General features: G+C 40.2%; 1 protein-coding gene across 2 annotated transcripts in view; it reads right to left on the bottom strand.

Annotated features, from left to right (window-relative positions):
• Positions 1-14025: 14025 nt before the first annotated feature.
• Positions 14026-20481, bottom strand: part of ZNF568 (zinc finger protein 568) — a 91646-nt gene continuing 85190 nt past the window's right edge. For both annotated transcript variants that reach the window (XM_079118817.1, XM_079118816.1), the window contains exon 10: positions 14026-20470. In XM_079118817.1, coding sequence (XP_078974943.1) covers positions 19020-20470 — 1451 coding nt within the window. In that variant the 3' untranslated portion in view covers positions 14026-19019. The remainder of the gene's footprint in view (positions 20471-20481) is intronic.

The following is a 20481-nucleotide window of genomic DNA, read 5'->3' on the forward strand; positions in this document are numbered from 1 at the left end:
TGCAATGGAGAAAAGATAGCCTCTTCAACAAATGGTGCTGGGAGAATTGGAAATCCATATGCAACAGAATGAAACTAAACCCATATCTCTCAGCATGCACGAAACTAAACTCAAAATGGATTAAGGACCTCGGAATCAGACCAGAGACCCTGCAGATTATAGAAGAAAAAGTAGGTCCAAATCTTCACCTTGTTGGTCTAGGACCAGACTTCCTTAACAGGACTCCCATAGCACAAGAAATAAAAGCTAGAATCAACCACTGGGATAGATTCAAACTAAAAAGCTTTCTCTCAGCAAAGGAAACTATCAGCAATGCGAAGAAAGAGCCTACAGAGTGGGAGAATATCTTTGCCAATCATACTTCAGATAGAGCACTAATCTCCAGAATCTATAAAGAACTCAAAAAACTCCAAGAATTCAAATAGTCCAGTCAACAAATGGGCTAAGGAAATGAATAGACACTTCACAGAAGATGATCTACAAGCAATCAACAAACATATGGAAAAATGTTCAACATCTCTAGTAATAAGAGAAATGCAAATCAAAACCACCCTAAGATTCCATCTCACCCCAATTAGAATGGCGATTATCAAGAATACGAGCAACAACAGGTGTTGGCGAGGATGTGGGGAGAAAGGTACACTCATACATTGCTGGTGGGGCTGCAAATTAGTGCAGCCACTATGGAAAGCAGTGTGGAGATTCCTTAGAAAACTTGGAATGGAACCACCATTTGACCCAGCTATCCCACTCCTTGGCCTATACCCAAAGGACTTAAAATCAGCATGCTACAGAGATACAGCCACATCAATGTTCATAGCTGCTCAATTCACAATAGCCAGACTGTGGAACCAACCTAGATGCCCTTCAATTGATGAGTGGATAAAGAAACTGTGGTATATATATACAATGGAATATTACTCAGCCATAAAGAATGATAAAATTATGACATTTGCAGGCAAATGGATGAAATTGGAGAATATCATGCTAAGTGAGATAGGCCGATCTCAAAAAGCCAAAGGACGAATGATATCGCTGATAAGTGGAGGATGACACATAATGGGGGGGAGGGAAGGATTAGAGTTAGGGTTAGGGAGGGGGGCAAGTATGGAGGAAGGAACTACTGTATAGAGGGTAAAGAGGGGTGGGAGGGGTGGGGGGAAGGGAAAAAATAACAGAATGAATCAAACAACATTGCTCTATGTAAATTTATGATTACACAAATGGTATGCCTTTACGCCATGTACAAACAGAGAAACAACATGTATTCCATTTGTTTACAATAAAAAAAAAAAAAAAAAAAAAAAAAAAAAAAAAACATTGCTGGGAGCTGGGTGCAGTAGCACACACTTGTAATCTCTGCAGCTCCAGAGGCTGAGACAAGTTCGAGGCCAGTATCAGCAATTCCCTATGCAACTTAGTGAGACCCTGACTCAAAAATAAGAAAATAACAAGGGCTGGGAATGTGGCTCAGTGGTAAAGTGCCCCTGGATTTAATTCCAAGTATCAAACAAAACAAAACTAAAAAAAAAAAAAAAAAACCATCGCTGGGGGACTGGGGCTTTAGCTCAGTGGCAGAGTGCATGTTTATTATGCATAAAGCCCTGAATTCAATCCTCAGAATTCACACACACACAAATGCTGTGTTCCTAAAGCCCATTTGCCTTTGTATATATGCATAGCTTTTAAGTGGGAACCAATATAAAATGAAGACCCAATTTACCTTTAAGCTCAAAAAAAATTTTTTTAAGTTTCCCTTACCCAACACTTTTCCTGTACTCCTCCATTCCAACCAAAGAATAGTATGTTCTTTAAAAAATATAAAAGTTATAAAGAGACATTAAAAAGGAGAAACCAACCATATTGCATCTCAACTATCCTAATCTTCCGTTACTTTCTAATTTGTGGCCATGCTCGTAAGTACCTGGCATTATAGATTTCATTGCAATAAAACTTTATTTTTTTTCTTAAATGGGGCTATAGAAGAATAATTGCCAAATGATGACATAATTTAAGTTTTCTATAATTTTATACACAAATTTTAGATTTTCAAATGTTATTACTATTTAAGAAATCTCTGGTACAAAAGAAAAAAAAAGCACAGGGTATTTGTATCATTTGGCAGTTTGCTGCCTTTTTTTAAATGCTGGTATGTTTTTGAGATTTAGCCAAAGTAATACACAGATTCAATCTGAGAATTAATGCTTTCTAATGTATGAGTTTAAATGATTTAAGGTTATTTTGATACTATTATTATTATCTAAGTTTCATTTTCCCTTGTTCTGAGTTTCCCTTCTCTTGCTGAGACTCTTACCACTTATTCGTTTCATTCATTCTTCATGCATCTGTTTGCGTCCTTGACTTCGAAGTGCTGGATTTCATTCCTTTTCTAAGTGATTGCCTCTATTGACATGACTAAAATTAATCAGAAACTATTGTCCTGGGGGAAAGAAGTCCTTGAGGGGGCGGGGGAGGGGCTTGGCCCTGTTTCTCCTCACTTCTTCTGTCCCTCGATCACGGTCATGTGGTTCTCCACCGTGGTGTTCACATTGATTTATCCACAGGTTCAATTTGTTTCTGTGTCTCACTTCTGAGTTCCATTTCCTTTCTCTTGCCATAAATATGCCAGCAGTCCTGCTGCTGGAGATGCTGGGAGAAACTCTTCTGGTCTTCACCTGGAAAGGTTCTTTTTTGGCTTGCACTCGATGTGGTGACCTGTCAAGGTTATGGTGCCCACAGTTTTGCCCAAACCTGCACTGTGCACGCCCCCACTCAGTGACACCACGGCAAGTCCAGGCCTTGGCCTTGGAGGCCTGGCACCTTCCATTTCCATTCTCTTGGGATCCAACCAACATGAAACCAAGTCCAACTGTCCTAGTGAGAGAAAATTAGGGGACCTGAAGGATAAAAGGCAACAAGGGGAGAGAGATGCCAGCCAACCACCAGCTGCTCCAGCCCCTTCTGCTGAGGATCACGCTTGTGAGTGAGGCTGTCTTGGATCTGCAGTCCAGGTTGGGCCACTCCGGCCAACACCACGCAGAGCACAGCCAGGACGTCCCCGCTGAGCCCAGACAAGTGACCGTGCCCTGAGTGAGGAGGTGGCGGTAGCATCTTGGAGTGCGTTCATACACAGCAATCGGTAACAAAAACCTTCCGGAGTGGTACTGTGAGGGGTTTGAGTTCCAACATGAGTTATTTTTTGTCAGTGCTTTGCATTTGAACCCCACTGGCTCCGCCTTTCTGTAAGGAGCAAAGTTAAATGTGTGACATTCTGTGTGCTGTGTAACTTGCAAAAAAAAACAACTTGTTTACTCTGTGCTGTGTAACTTACAAAAAACAACTTGTGCTGTGTAACTTGCAAAAAAATAATTTGAGTGCTCTGTGCTGCAATGAGGTAATGATGTGGTGTTGCCCCAGGATAAGATTGACATTGCCCCCAAGTTGGAGACACGTGCAACTGACCCCGAGTAAGATAACTAACTTCCCTCAGACCAAGACGGGCTGGAAGGGTCTGATAAAAAAGGGTTTAAAAGGACTCATGATGAGCCTAGCTCCAGTCCCTGGTTTTACACCAATGACGCCAGTGTTGCGCCAGGCCTGAAGGGGACTCACTGACTTGCTCGTTGCTTAATGGACCATCCATCGTCCTGACCGTGACTGAGATGTTCCTGTGGAAGTGACAGTGGAGCTGCTTGTGTGCATCCTGCCTGAGACGTCTCCGCCCGGCCTGCCTGCGGTGACCTTGCCACCCTCCTTTGCCATCCAACCGTCCTTGCCGATTAGAACTCCAGCCGGAGGGAGTTCCCCAGCGAGATCTCCTGAGCTGTCTTCCTGACTGACTTCTGGGAGCCGCTGCCCTTTGACTCAAGACATGTCACACAGGAGTGGACCTTAGGAACGGGTCTCAGTAAGGAGTGAGTCTTGTTTATTCGGAGCTTATAGTAATTTAGTGATTAAGTTATGTGTGATATTGGCGTGACTAAAAGTTAGAATAACTTTAAATAATTGTGTGATCAGCATCAAATAAAAGCCAATTGATTTTGGACCAAAAAAAAAAAAAAAATGAACAGAGCATCAGGGAACTGTGGGGAAACTGGAGTGGGTAAAATCGGATACAGATGTAATTGTAATCCATGGAGATGAGGGACAATATTTTTTTGAAAACATAATGGCTGGAATATTTTCTTGTTTAAAGCAAACTATAAACCTACAGGTCAAAAATCTCAATTAACCACAAGCGCAAGGAAGATGGATACCACATCAAGGCATGTCATATTCAAATTGCTTAAAACTTGTGAGAAAATATTTTTTAATTCATAATGTATAGAGATAGGAAGGTAACAAGGATAGCAGTTGCTGTGTAGTAACAGTGCCGTACATAAGACTGAAAATATTTTTAAACTCCTGAGAGAAAAAATATTAAATCACAATGTAGAATTTTTAACCCACTGAAACTATATTTCAAAATGGAAGGTGAAATAGAATACTTTTTTAAAAATATAGAAAAGTTGAAATAATGCATTATCAATAGAATTGCAGTACAAAAAACGTTAAAGAAAATCCTTCAGGCAAGAAAGTGGTACAATAGGGAAACCTGAATCTATTCAAAGAAAAGACGAGATGAGGAATAGTCATGAGAGAGCAAATATAAATAAATTTTCTTATTAGTTTAATCTCTTTAAGAGATCATTTAAACAAAACAATATATGGTGGTGTTTACAAGAGACATACTGGGGGGCTGGATTGTGACTCAGTGGCAGGGCACTTGCCTGGCACATGTGAGGCACTGGGTTTGATCCTTGGCACCACATAAAAATAAATAAAGGTGTTGTGTCCATCTACAACTAAAAAAATATTTGAAAAAAGAGAAACATACTGGAGCAAATAACAACAAAAACACAGGAGTTGGGAAGGGAGAAATAGGTGTAGACTGTTGTAAATTTATTCTATACATGAAGTGGTATAATACTACATGAAAGTAGATGGTGTTAAGTTTAAGATATCCGCTGTAGGGCTGGGATTGTAGCTCAGTGGTAGAGCACTTGCCTAGCATGTGTGAGGTGCTGGGTTCGATTCTCAGCACCACCTATAAATAAATGAATAAAACAAAGGTCTACCAACATCTAAAAAAATATTTTATTTTTAAAAAAGATGTACATATAGTCAGTGATGGCACTGTAGTGCACACCTGGATTCCCAGCAGCTCAGGAGGCTGAGGCAGGAGGATCATGAGTCAAAGCCAGCCTCAGCAACTTAGCCAGGCGCTAAGCAACTCAGTGAGTCTCTAAATACAAATATTAAAAAGGATTGGGGATGTGGCTCAGTGGTTAAGCGTCACTGGCTCCATCCTTGGTACCATTAAAAAGAAAAAAAAAAAAAGATGTACAGTATATATCCTATAACAACCACCAAAATAAGACAAAGAATTATAACTAATAAACTAGCAAAGGGTCAAAGCCAGCCTCAGTAAAATCAAGGTGCTAAGCAACTTAGGGAGACCCTGTCTCTAAATAAAATACAAAATAGCTGGGAATGTAACTCAGTGGTTGAGTGCTCTGAGTCCGATTCTCAGTACAAAAAAAAAAAAATAGCAAAGGAGATAAAGTGGAATCATTAAAAATACTTAAACTGAAAGAAAAAAAAGAAACTAGGCAATTAGAAAATAAAAAAATTAAATCTAATCACATAAGTAACATTGAATGCAAATGATCTAAAACCTCAAATTAAAAGGAAGATATCAGATTGGATTTAAAACAAAAGAAGCAAGATTCAACAATAAACTACCTAAAAAATAAGTGCTTATGCCCAGTGTGGTGGCACACACCTACTGTAATCCCTGTGAGGCAGAAGGACCACAAGTTCAAGGGCAGTCTCAGCCATTTAGTGAGGCCCTGGATTTGATCCTCAGCACCACATTAAAATGAAAGGCATTATGTCCACCTACAACTAAAAAAAAATTAAAAAATAAAAAAGTCAGGCACAAGGGGCTGGGGAGATAGCTCAGTCGGTAAAGTGCTTGCCTTGCATGCACAAGGCCCTGGGTTCGATCCCCAGCACCAAAAAAAAAAAAAAAAAAAAAAAAGTCAGGCACAGTGGTGCACGCCTGTAATCCCAGTGGTTCTGGAGGCTGCGGCAGGAGGATCACAAATTCAAAGCCAGCCTCAGCAACCTAGCAAGGCCCTAAGCAACTCAGTGAGCCCCCTGTCTCTAAATAAAATACAAAAAATGGATGGAGATGTGGCTCAATGGCAAAGCGTCCCTGGATTAAATCTCCAGTACAAAGAATAAAAAAGAAAGGAAAGAAAGAGAAACAAAAGAGAAAAGAAAAAATGTGCTCAATGATATAAGGATACCAGGTGCTATTGTGTGAATAGGGTTTGTGTCCTCTGAAACTCATGAAATTTGCCATTGTGGCAGTCTTGCAAGGTGGGGCCTTTAAAAGGTAATTGGCTCATTAAGAGGGATTAATTCCTTTTTTGCAGGAATGAGTTCATTCTCAGAAGAGCAAATCATTATAAAGTGAGTCTGTCCTCATGTTCTCTCTTCTGCACGTGTCCATTTGCCCTCCTCTTTTTACCATGAGTTGGAGAAGCACAAGACCCTGACCCGGAGCCACGATGATGCTGGTGCCAACCTCTTCAACTTCCCAGCCTTCTGAACACTGAGCCCAAGTAAATCTCTTTTCTTTCTAATTTACCCATCTGAGGTATTCTGTTGTAGCAACAGGAAACTAAGACACCAGGACAAAGAAATAAAATAATGAAACTATGTTTGAACAAACAGAATATCAGTAGATACAAGAATTATCTTAAAAAAATAGTATTCTGTAGAAGACACAGACAAACCCACATAAATACAGTTATCTCATACTAGACAAAGGCACTATGAACATGCACTGAAGATAGCCTCTTCAACAAATGGTGCTGGAAAAACTGGAAATCCATATGTAGCAAAATGAAATTAAACCCCTATCTCTCACTCTGCACAAAACTCAACTCAAGGTGGATCAAGGACCTAGGCATTAGATCAGAGACCCTGCACCTACTAGAAGAAAAAGTAGGTCCAACTCTCTATCATATTGGCTTAGGAACCAAATTCCTCAATGAGACTCTTAAGGTGAAAGAAATAAAATCAAGAATCAGTAAATGGGATGGTATCAAACTAAAAAGCTTCTTCACAGCAAAGGAAACAATCAAGAACATGAGGAGAGAGTCTACAGAATGGGAGAAAATCTTTGCCACTTAACACCAAAAGAAAAAATAACCCAGTCAATAAATGGGAAAAGGAACTGAACAGACGCTTCACAGAGGAAGAAATATGATTGGTCAACAAATATATGAAAGAAATGTTCAATATCTCTAGCAACTGGAGAAACGTAAATTAAAACGACACTGAGATTTCATCTCACTTAGTCAAAATGGCATTTATCAAGAATACAAGTAACGATAAATGTTGGCAAGGATGTGGGGAAAAAGGTACCCTCATACATTGTTGGTGGGACTGCAAATTGGTACAACCACTTTGGAAAACACTATGGAGATTCCTTAGAAAACTTGGAATGGAACCACCATTGAACCAGTTATCTACTCTTAAGTATACAAAAGCATTTAAAATCAGCATACTATGGTAACACAGCCACATCGATGTTTATAGCAGCCTGAGTCACAATAGCTAAGCTATGGAACCAACAGATGCCCTTCAGCAGATGAATGGATAAAGAAAATGTGGTACATATATACCACGGAATATTACTCAGCCATAAAGAAGAATGAAATCATAATATTTGCCAGTAAATGGAACTGGACACTATTATACTAAGTGAAATAAGCCCATTCCCAAAAACCAAAGGCTGAATGTTCTCTCTGATATGTGGATACTAACACACAGTAAGGGGAGGAGGAGGGAAGAATAGAAGTTCATTGGATTAGGCAAAGGGAAATGAAGGGAAGGGAGGGGGAATGGGAATAGGAAAGACAGTGAAATGACTTGGACATAACTTTCCTATGTCCATATATGAATACACGTCCAGTGTAACTCCACGTCATGTACAACAGCAAGAATGGGAAGTTACACTCCATGTATGTATGATATGTCAAAATAAACTCTACTGCCATGTATATGTAAAAAGTACAAATAAAAATTAAAAATAGCATGCTGAGCACAATAGCTGAAATGAAAAATTTATGAGTGAGATTCGATGGAAGATTTGAGGGTCAAAGAAACTATAGGTAAACTTGGAGATCAGGAAGTTGGAATCACCCATTCTGAGAAGCAGAGGAAAAAATAAAGAAAAATAAACAGAGCCTCAGGAACCTGTGGGATATCATCAATTGGAACAAAATATGCATTACCTCATGGAAGGTCTAAGAAGTAGAAGACCAATAAGACCAGTGAATTCCACGGGCTGGGCCACTGCTGCACGTCATTTGTTGTGAAATGGGTTCTGAGGTCAGAAGCAACACCGTGTGGACCCTCACGATGGTGCATGAGTCCACAGATGGTAGTTTTAACAGAAGCATGACCTGCAGAAGAGGCACATTCATAACGGATTGTCTACTTGGAAACCCTGGTGCACTGTTCCATGATCACCTGAGAAAGCCGCCGAATGCACACCTGCCACGAGGTAGCCGGCTGCCCACCCTGGAAAGCAGGGCTGTATCAGGACTTCATATTCATCTCTGCGATTGGCACTCGGAGTGGCGGCAGCCAGGTTGACCTTGGGGAACGGAAATCCACGCTGCACTGAGCTCACGCATGACCTCCACCCCTGCCACCATGGCCACTCTGTTCATGACACCTTTGGTGATGAGAGGGGTGGCTGCAGAAAGAGGCCGATGGGTATCTATAGCAGCTCATCCTATTCAGTTGATTATTCAAATATTCCTCCACTGAGGCCACCTTTTGGAGAGCATTCACATGGAATACAAATATCTTCATGTTTTTTGCCCATTTATAGAGAGGTCTGTCCACACGCCTCTTCCCCAGACATCCTTGTCACCCGTTTTCTAATTGTGTAAGTGCCAAGTCCCTGACCATCTAACCAAACCAAGGTTACAGCCCAGCAACTGGTACATAATTTCACATTTAGCCGTTTCCCCTTCTAAGCAGAAGGAGCAACCAGGAGCAGTGCTTGGTCCTGCCGGCGGGGAGATTCCCTTGCCGTTGTCCTGCAGGGACGCCCCAGGAGCGCACTGCAGTGCTGCAGTTGTCCACTTGCAGCGTTGCTTGCTTCTCATGCCCAGCCATCTGGAACCCAGGCCCAAGTCTTCCATCAACCTCATGGGAAGTAGGGAACTTCCCATGAGGCCACAGACGCAGGCTGGGCAAGAGAGGGCAGCATAGCAGGAGTGAGGACCTGGATATTTCGGCCACTTCTGCATGTAACTTCTTCATGTGACAAGTATGTGCCTCCATTGCCACTAACACCTCAAATACCTTGGATCAGCTGGATCACATGGCCCAGGCAGTGGAGCAGCCAGCAAGGCCACCCGAACCTAGTGCACAGCCTTTACTTGGCCTGCTAAAATAGCAGTCTTTTGGGATCACTTGGTAAGTGGACCGGGGTAGCACACCCAAATAGAATGACCATATTACCTCAATTCCAAGGAGGCCAAATAGTCATTGCACCTCTTTTTTTGGTGTAGGAGGGTCAGCTGCAACAACTTATTCTTCACTTTATTCAATTTTATTTTTATTTTTTAGTACCAGGGATTGAACCCAGGAGTTTTTAACCACTGATCCACATCCCATCCCTAGCCCTTTATATTTTTTACTTTGAGGCATGGTCTTTCCAAGTTGCATAGGGCCTCACTAAATTGCTGAGGCTGACTTTGAACTTGTGATTCTCCTGCTTCAGCCTCCCAAGCCACTAGGATTACAGGTGTGCGCCACCATGCCTGGCTTATCCTTCACTTTAAAAGGATTATTTTGACATGCACCGTAGCATTGGACCCCTGGAAATTCCACTGAGGTAGGTCCCTGAATTTCTGTCAGATTTATTTCCTGCCTTCTGACATGCGAATATCTTACCAATAAATGTAGAGTAGTTGCTTCTTGTTCACTAGGTTCAGTCATCAATAATGTCATTAGAGTAGTGAACTAGTATGAAATCTCACAGAAGGAAAATGTGACCAAGATGCCTGTGAACTAAGTTGTGACATAGGGCTAGAGACTGAGATAGAACAGTGAAGGTGTATTGCTGACCTTGCCAGCTGAAAGCAGCATGCGTCTGGTGGCCCTTATGGACAGATGTAGAGAAAAAAAATCATTTACCAGATCAACAGCTGCCTGTCAGATACTAGGGGATGCGTTATTTACTCATGGAATGAAACTGACTGACACAGCACCTGCGTTTGGAATCACCACCTGGTCGAGCTTACAGTAATCGTAGTTCTGCAGAATCCATCTGTCTTCTGCACAGGCCAGATAGGTGAGTTGAATGGGAGTATGGTGGGAATCACCACCCCTGCATGATTCTAGTCCTCAGTGGTGGCACTAACCACTGCAGCCACTCCAGGTATGCACTATTGCTTTGGTTTACTATCGTTCTAAGTAGAAGCCATTCTAATGGCTTCCACTTGACCTTGCCCAGCCTAACAGTCCTCACTCAATGGGTCAGGAACTCAATGTAAGTTCTTTCCTGAATATATTGAATTAAGCATTCAAGAACTTATCAAAATAGGGTGGGCTCGGGGATCCACTGTGAGATGGATCTGAGCTAAAACTCATTGATCCCCTGAATTTTATAAGCTTCTATTCTAATAGTGACATTTTAGGTAGAATTAGTATCAGTTCAGGGCCAGTAACCATTAATCCCTAAAAGTTCTGATGTTTGTTTCCTTTTTCCCAATGTACCGAATATTTTCAATAAAGTCAGGGGACTGAGTCCCTTAAGGAAATCCCCAGAGTTGGGTGCGGTGGTACACACCTGTAATCCCAGCGACTCCGGAGTAGATGCTGAGGCAGGAGGATCACAAGTTCAAAGCCAGCCTCAGCAACTTAGGTACTAAGCAACTTAGTGAGACCCTGTCTCAAAATAAAAAATAGAAAGGGCTGGAGATGTAACTCAGTGGTTAAGTACCCCTGGGTTCAATCCCCAGTACCAAAAAAAAAAAAAAAAAAAAAAAAAAGGAAGTGCCCTGTGTGCTGCCAAATACTTATACTCATTAATCTTTCTTCTAGTCTTCCTCACATGGATTGATGACCTTGTACCAAGGTTGCACCGTGGGGAAAAGGAAAAACTTTGTGAACTGACTCGTGTACAGATTGACAATTCATTGAGGGACTGAGACTCTGACTTTATGATTCAAGTTAGATGTTTGTTTTGAGACTCTGACTTTATGATTCAAGTTAGATGTTTGTTTTCTTGACCAGGAGCTTTTCTGCTTGTACAGATCAAGTAAGAATTTGGTAGGCTTCCTATTTGTTCCCTACCGGGGACACTATTCAATGTTCTAGGTCTCTGAAAGTTAGGCTCTTCTGCTGCTGCTTTACCTCTGGGTCCATTAGGGTAGTTGCGCCCACCTGCTTTTGCTGACTGATGAAGTCGACTGGCTCCTACTACAGATAGTTGTAACTTATGATGGGGTTTTGTCCCAACAAACCCAAACAAGTTGAAAATATCATAAGTTGAATATGTATTTAATACACCTACTGAACATTGTAGCTTAGCAAAGCAGACCCGGTGCTGTACTGGTTACTTCCCCTTGTGATCAGGTAGCTACCGCCACCATCAGCCTTGCAACAGAATGTCATACTGCATAGCACTGGACCAAACAAAGACCAGAGTTCAAAGTGCAGTTCCTACTGAATGTGCATCATCTTGGCACCATGGTAAAACTGGAAACTCATAAGTCGAATCACCGTAAGTCAGGGACCATCTTTACTAGAAGACCCTGAGAGAGCTGGGGTCACGGGGCACCTACATTCTGATGGGTCGTGTTTGCCAGTAAAAGCAGCCTCCCTACCCATTCGAGGAAATTAACCCTGTGTTGTCAGAGGCAGCTGTCACAGCCTCCCGTGAGGCAGTTACCTTTCTGAGACACTCAGTTCTCCTCAGGACTCCCTCACACCCCTCTTTGCTTCTAGAATCCTAAAGGTGATATATAAACGTGATTCAGGAAGACATGCATTACACACCAAGAGAAGCACACGACATCTCATACAGACAGGAGTCTGGGGGCATAGTATAGGAAAGGCTGTGAGGTGGCGGGATAATGGTGAAAGAACATGAAGTTAGGTCAGGCAGAATGTACTGAAGAGAACCCAGTACATAGAGTCTGCCTTTAATGGGGGCACCAGGAGATTACAAAGGACCCTATCCATTTGATTTCACTGAATTATGGACCAAAAGGAGGCCTAGAGTGAGCTGGAAATGCCAGCTCTGCCTCGGTTTTCTGTAGAGGAAAGGATTCGAAGGCTTAAGGAGATTGGAAAGTTAGAGGGGATTTGTCACGGCAGCCTCCTGTGGGGGTCCAGAAGACAACTTTCTGGGGCAAACACATTTGCACAGGAAGCCCCAGCATGGCTGAAGGGTTTTTGAATGTTCTTCTCTGTAGGACAGAACTTGCCAGAGGACAAACTTTTGGCACTGATTCGGGAAACACAATGGCAAAGGAAGTAAAGATGGTCCCTGTGTTGTGTAATCCACAACAGTCAGAACTCAGGGACAGCAAACTGGAAGATTAGGAAAAGGACTAGAAAGAAAGAAACCATCTGTTTGCTCTCGCCTGCTATCTTAACTCTGGGCTCTTGTGCCATCCTCTGCTGTCCTCATTAACACTTTTTCTATGCTGGAACCAAAGGGTGGAGTCTGCCCACAATTTCATCCAATTATAAAAAGTATTTGCCCCATCAAATAAACTTGATGGGACAATGCAAGGCAAGAATGAAGTTGCCCTATCATCCCCAAGCGAGGGTTACTCACACATTTGTAATCCACACACTTACTTGTAATTCACAACTGTAACTCCGATGCAGTTGGCAGTTGGCACATGCATTCCAGACGCCACCAGGCACTACCTGAATCTTGCAGGTGGAGGAATTGAGCACGATAGATGGAGGTGCAGATGGCTCCTCATTGGCAGTAGGAATGGGTCTCAGTCGCTCCACACTAGGTGGTGACAGCAGCCCGTGAGGTGCTTTCCCTTGAAGTGTTGTAGTGTGTCTGGGCATGTATACTGCTTTTTTTTTCCTCCCTAGGTTGGACAGCCCATAAGTATGGTTCCTTGGTTCTACTGAACATCCTTCACACTTAAAAATTCTTTATTAAACCCCTTACTGCTTAAAACAGAATCGATTTTGTTATCAAGGGGACAATGAAAATATTGTATTAAAGTTCAAGTGTTATGGATTTCTAAGTAACCTGGACGGTAGTATATTACTCTATAATTTTCTTTATTGACTGAAAAGGAATTGGTCTAATTCTTTACTATGTATCATCCATGTGCATATCTAATTATTGGTCTTATAGATACAAGGTGCACCAAGTTATTGACTCTGCAGACACAGGGACAAAGACGAAGAGAAAAGAGAAGACTCATTTTTTTTTCTGAAATGATTTATTTCTTTTATAAATTTTAATCAAAAAATAAAAAAATAACATGCTTACTATGTGTTAGTTACACAGGTGCTTTTTGTTCTTTGTTATTTAGGAAGGAAGATTTAAAGGCATAACATAGAAGAAAAATTGAAAAAAATATTTGGAGTGAAAGAAGAAAATTCAGTAATAAACCTAGAAAACTAGTATACAGCAAAAAGATATTTTAAATAGGTGAGCAAACCAGTCTATAGCCAAATGTGTTTTTCTTTTTTTCTTTTTGGTGCTGGACTTTGCACCAAAGAGTACTTTGGGCAAGTACTCTTTCACTGAGCCGCATGTCTGACCCCTGCTATCATTTTTTTTTTTTTTTTTTTTTTTGGTACTGGAGATTGAACACAGGGGCACTTGACCACTGAGCCACATTCCCAGCCCTTCTTTATATTTTATTTAGAGACAGGATCTTACTGAATTGCTTAGCGCCTCACTTTTTCTGAGGCTGGCTTTGAACTTGTGCTCCTCCTGTCTCAGCCTCCCAAGCTGCTGGGATTGTAGGTGTGTGCCACCAGACCTGGCCTGCTTTTTTTTTTTTTTTTTTTTAAATAAAGTTTTATTGGGACACAGCTGTTTCCATTTGCCTCCAGGTCAGGATTTCTCAACCTCGGTACTACTGACATTCTAGACCAGATAATTTTATTGTGGAGGCTGTACTATGTATTACAGGATATAGAGCAGGATTCCTGGTTACTAGATACCAGTAGCAACTCCCTTTACAGTAACAGACAAAAACGTCTGTGGAAAAATCCTATCACCTGATGATGTGAGCAGGGGAAGCAAAACTGCCCTGGTGAGAACCACTGGTTTCTGCCTCCTGTGCTTCCATGTTGCAGAGGCGGTTGCAGAGATTTGCCCACAAGGCCTGGTGCCTACTATCTGGCCCTTAGCTCCTTTTTGCAATAAACAAAGGCAAAGGATAAAGCTAGACTATAAAAATAAACAGCAAAACACATGATAAATATAATCTCAGTCAATTTTCTTCAAATTGCTTTGAAAAGTGACTTCAATTTAAAAGGAAAATAGATAGGAACAAACAATTCAAAGAAATAAAACTCAAATGACCCTGAGGCAAGGTAGGTGATCAAACCTCATTGGCAGTTAAAACATAAAGGCACTTTTTTGTTCTTTACTCAACATTAAAATGTTCAGTTCTGATTAAAATAGAAAATGAACATACATTTTTGTTGAGATTAATGGCAAGTTTGAGACAATAATAAGGCACTAACTACTACATTTAAAAATCTACAACATCGTTAAGGCAAGGAATCCAACTGGTGGGAATAAAAGCACCAACAATGATACATGTGTAGTAAAAATGTTTATCATATAACCATTGGTAAATTAATAAACCTGAACTTTCATTCGTGAAAGAATGGCCTGTAAATATCATGGTTTGTGTTATGTAAGAATCAAAAATGATCTGTAGGTGCTGCCTAGAAGGTGCTCCCGATGCACTACCTCGAGGCTGCACGTGAACGTGTGCCCCAGTCTCAAGTCACTCTCCTCACGGGTAACCTCCTAACCCAGTTACCAAACCAAAGCTTGATGTATCTGCTTCCTGAGTGTGGGGAAACTACTACAAGTACCCACATTAGGCTTTGGTTATCAGCGCTTAAAGAGAATCTGTGGCTATGATTTTGTTTAAAAAAAAAAAAAAACAAAAACAAAACCTCTGTGGTGTACTTATGGTTTCAGCAGACACAAGATAAACTTAGAACTTTCAAGCCTTGAAGAGAGAAAGACATATACCTGAGCAGAAAATGAAAATCTCAATTTTTTGTAATTCAAGAAAGTTAAAATTGTAATGAAATCAGTACTGTAACTTATTTTTGGTTTTATTAATTTCATTCCTCTAACAGGCAGGCATGAACTTTCCTCTTAGAAAATACTGAACTTTTAAGAAGAGACTCATAAAATCAATATATCAGTGCAGTTAAAATTTAGTAATCTCTTCTAAAGAACGTTTGAATTTTTTTTTTTTTTTTTTTTTTTTTTTTTTGCATGCTGGGAATTGAACCCAGGGACTTGTGCTTGACAGGCAAGCACTCTGCCAACTGAGCTATATCCCCAGCCCTTGAATTTCTTTTTTTTTTTTAATTATAAATAGTCCTCTAATGAGTTGGCTAATATCTAGCTAGGTTTATCTATCATATAATATGAATTTACACTTTACTTATTTAGAATGTTATTTTTCTACAGTGTGGGACAAGTGGATTGTTATTATTCTAAATGTTGTAAGTTTATAGGACAAGAGGTAGGCTAACTGGACACCTGCAGTGACTTCACAGTTGAGTACGGGCTGTCCTAGTTCTAACTTCTTACTTTAGAACTTATAGTTTTTAGCGTTTAGTTTCTGATGTGTCAACACTGTATTTATATGTGACTTTCTTTGACAATCAGAAAAGTCAGGTCATGAACATTATGGATAATGGTTAACAGGTGGCTTGGTTTGACTTGCTATTTTAACTAGAATACTCATATCATATACAATAGGTTATTTTTTTTTGGTACCAGGGATTGAATCCAGGGATGCTTTACCACTGAACCACATTCCCAGTTCCCCGCCCTTTTAAAAAAAATTTTGACATGGGGATCTGTTACTTAGGGTATTGTTAAGATGTGAAAGCTGTCCCTGAACTTGCAATCCTCCTGCCTCAGCCTCCAGAGTCACTGTGATTACAGGTGTGCACCATGTCCTGCAAAATGGATTATTTTTATAGCTGATTTGATTTGGATGTTATCCTTTTCCAAATTTAGTAAAAAGGTTATGTTAGCTTCATAGCTGTGACTTTTTTTTTCTTTAACAGTTATAAGATAATTTGCTATTAGAGGCATTATCAGCATAGCTCTTTAAACAGTTTTTTTTTTTTTGATTCTTACTTGTTTCAGGGCAATAGTATTTTTCCAGGATTTCCAAAATACTGTAAAAATATATACTATGAAATACTAAATGTAAACAAATATTTCCTATATCTTACTAAATTAAAGCTGAATATATGTATATACTGCAATATTTAATAATGCTTTTCTATGTCAGCTATACTATAAAAAGCTGAACTTTCTTTAAAGTTGAATAAATATGTATGTGTATATATATATATATATATATGAAAAAAATTCAAATGGTAACTACCCAGGATAAAAAGTTGAGAATAAACTTAAAACATATGCGGAGTTTATTTCACTCAAGTCCAGGGAAAGGGCAGTTTTGAATTGTTTCCTTAGATCTACTGTTAGGACACAGTTTGTAATCTCAATGTGTCGTCTGTGCCTAGCTCAGCCTTTTGACCCTGATTACAAAATGGCCACAATTCCCTGTATCACCCAGTCATACAGATATGTGTACTGTTGTTAAGAAGACCATCCATCTCCTTGCATTTTGCTAGGAAAGAAAATTTAACTGAAACCCGTCTGCAGATTTTGATCAGGTCTTCTGTGGCCAGGAACATTACACATATGACCAGTTTGTAAAAGCAAACTAGGAGAAGCAGAAACTGGTATTTATAGACTTAGGTGACTGGCAAGCAATCCTGCCAAAGGGAGACTGGCAGAGGAACACCAATGAATAGGCAAAACTAATGAATAGTATCTGCTAATTCAATACAGCCTTATTTCTGTAAAATCTCCATTTTTGTAATTATATACTTTTTCATGATGCTTGAACTTTTTCTTTAAAGGATGCAATCTTTTTCATTTCAGGAAAAGTTGTCCAAGTTTTGTTTTTGCTTTGCATTAATTTTGTTGGCATTTCTGTGCACACTAGAGTTGATTCCTATTCACCCTGTCATCAACTGTTTACTGGGAACATACTAGAAACAGGCAGTGCACCAGTCTGAATGAATCCTGGTCCCTTGTGTCCTTGTTTTCTACACATAATAGGGGAAGGTAGTTTTGCTTCATTTTGTATTTGGCAAATTCTCATTGCCATTCATTCCTAATAGTAATCTGCCTTAATTTTCTTCTCTTTTGGTGATGATGGGGACTGAACCCAGGGCCTCATGCATCCTAGACAAATAAATGCTCTGTCACTGGGCTATAACCCAGCTCCTTAATATTCTTTTTAATAGAAAAACTATTTATATAGTTTTTAAAAATATTTCCTAAGTGGAAACTTGACTTTTGGCTAATGCATTGTTATTTTCTAATTCAGCATAACAGAGAGGGTAGGTTTTTTTTGGGGAGAAGGTTTTAATAAATCATTTGAATCATCTCCCTAACCTCACAGCAGCCCACCTTTCTCCTACTGGTCCCCCGCCCCCACTAGGTTTCTTTACATTATAAATCCCAGGATGAGATTAAAGGGCAAACTATGAATGAAAACTGTACATTTTTATCCAAAAGGAATTACCTAACGTTTAATAAAGAAAAATAAATAATGCAAGATGTCCCTATAGTCACTAAATGTAAGGATTCTATATGATCTCTAAAAATATGCAATAGTGAAAACAATGAAGAAAAGTAATATTAGAAGCAGCTCTCATTTGGCATTTTTTTTTTTTTTTTTTTTTTTTTTTGGGAGACAGTCTCACTAAGGTGCCCAGACTGGCTTCAAACTTGCAATCCTTCTGCCTCAGCCCCTAAAGTTGCTGGGATCACAGGTCTGCATGCTGAGCTGAGCTGAGCTGGTGCACTTTCAATACTAGCTAGACATTACTGGAAAGGATACAGGTGGATTTAATCCTCACCATGTAAGGAAGACATTTGTCTGGTATTAATTTACAAACGAAAAAATTTAAATGTAGTTAAGTAGTTTGCCCTTTGTGAAATGAGTTAAAGGGTGAGGGCAAGTCAAAATTAATCACTGGTTAAATACCCTCTGAGTCATTTGTTTCAGGTGAATTTTATAGAATTGGCTAGCAAATATTTAACAAAATCTGAGTGGTATGGAAGAATGTGCTGCATTTTTAATGCTCATGTAGTCTTCCTGAAACATCAATCATCAGATGAATAAAGTAAATTGGTGTCCCACTTACATGGCATTTTTATGAATTCTTTGATTGTCCTGAAGGCCCAAAGGCCTGATGTTGGGAAACACCCCAATGGTTAATTTCTCTGACACATCTGCTGCCTCCCTAAGCTTCTCCCTGTTATCAATTCCCTGAGGTTGACTTGGTTCTAAGCACCAAAAAGGCATTCCCACTTTCCTTATGTTCATAGAATTTCCCATTTTTCACCAACTGAATTCTGGTGTCTAAGAAATTCTGATGCATATAACCCTTTCCGATTTCTAACATTTATAAGGTTTCTTATCAGTCACAATTGTTATTTAAATAAGGGCCTTTTAGGCATACATCTATAGTATCTGATATTCAGTTAAGTCACTAACCTCAAATGCTTTCCCACACTCCTTCCTATCATAGGCTTAAAAAATTATGAATTTTTCTGACATCAATCAGATTCTGAGCCTTCCCTCATTTTCATTTCTTCACTCACTTCTCTGTCCTATATGAATTCTCTGATGTTGAGTAAGGTGTGAACCACGAATAAAGGCCTTCCCACATTGCTTACATTCATAGGGCTTCTCACCAGTATGAATCTTCTGGTGTCGACTAAGCTCAGAGCCACGACCAAAGGCCTTTCCACATTCCTTACACTCATAGGGTTTTTCACCACTATGGCTTCTCTCATGGTGAGTAAGTTCTGACCTTCGAATAAAAGCCTTCCCACATTCCTTACATTTATGGGGTCTCTCACCAGTGTGAACTTTTTGATGTCTAACAAGTTCTGTGCTACAGGTAAAGGCCTTTCCACATTCCTTACACTTATAGGGTTTTTCACCAGCATGAGCTCTCTGATGTCGAGTAAGTTCTGACCCACGACGAAAGGCATTTCCACACTGCTTACATTTATAGGGCTTCTCACCAGTATGAACACTCTGATGTCGGAGAAGATGTGAATCAGAGATAAAACCTTTCCCACACTCTTTACATTTATGAGGTTTCTCACCAGTATGAATCCTTTGATGTAGATTCAGTTGTGAGGCACAACTATATACCTTCCCACATTCCTTACATTCATAGCGTCTTTCACCAGTATGAATTAACTGATGAAGACTAAGCTGCGTGTCATAACGGAAAGCCTTCCCACACTCCTTACATTTATGGGGTTTCTCACCAGTATGGATTCTCTGATGTCGAAAAAGATGTGAGGGGCGCGTGAAGGCTTTCCCACATTCCTTACATTCAAAGTACTTCTCATCAGTGTGAACTCTCTGATGAAGATTAAGTTGTGCAACAGATGGAAAGGCCTTCCCACACTCCTTACATTTGTAGGGTTTCTCACCTATGTGCATCTTTTGATGTTGACTAAGCTGTGACCTAGAATGAAAGGTTCTCCCACATTCTTTACACTTGTGAGGTTTCTCACCAGAATGAGTGCTCTGAGGCTGAGTGACCTCAGAGCCACAACTGAAGGCACTTTTCTTACTTTCACTGCTTGTTTTGCTTTCATGAACTTTCTGATGTTTAATCAAGTCTGACCTACTCTTAAAGATTTCCCTACATTCTCCACATTCAAAGTCTTTTTCGTTATTATGAATTCTTTCATGTTGAACAGGACGTGACTGGCTCCCAGAAGCTTTCTTACATTTCTGCCATTCACAGGATTTTTCTCCAGTATGAGCTCTATGACGTTCTCCAGGGGCTGTGCACCGAATAGCAGGGAGCCTTTGTTCAGTGGTTATTTTGGCTTGTTTGACTCGTCCCTCCTTATGCCCCTGCTGTCTCTCCAAGCGGCATTTGATTTCCTTGCTATCTCTGACCCTGTTGAACTCGAGGTTGGAACATGTACGTTTTTTTGTTATCTCCTGCTGCAATGACTTAATTTCATAATTGTTCTCTTGCGATGAATTCTTGGTTTCTCTTCTGGACTCCCAGCCTGTATGATAA

Source organism: Sciurus vulgaris (assembly GCF_902686455.1).
Source record: "Sciurus vulgaris genome assembly, chromosome: 17".
Lineage (NCBI taxonomy): Eukaryota > Metazoa > Chordata > Mammalia > Rodentia > Sciuridae > Sciurus > Sciurus vulgaris.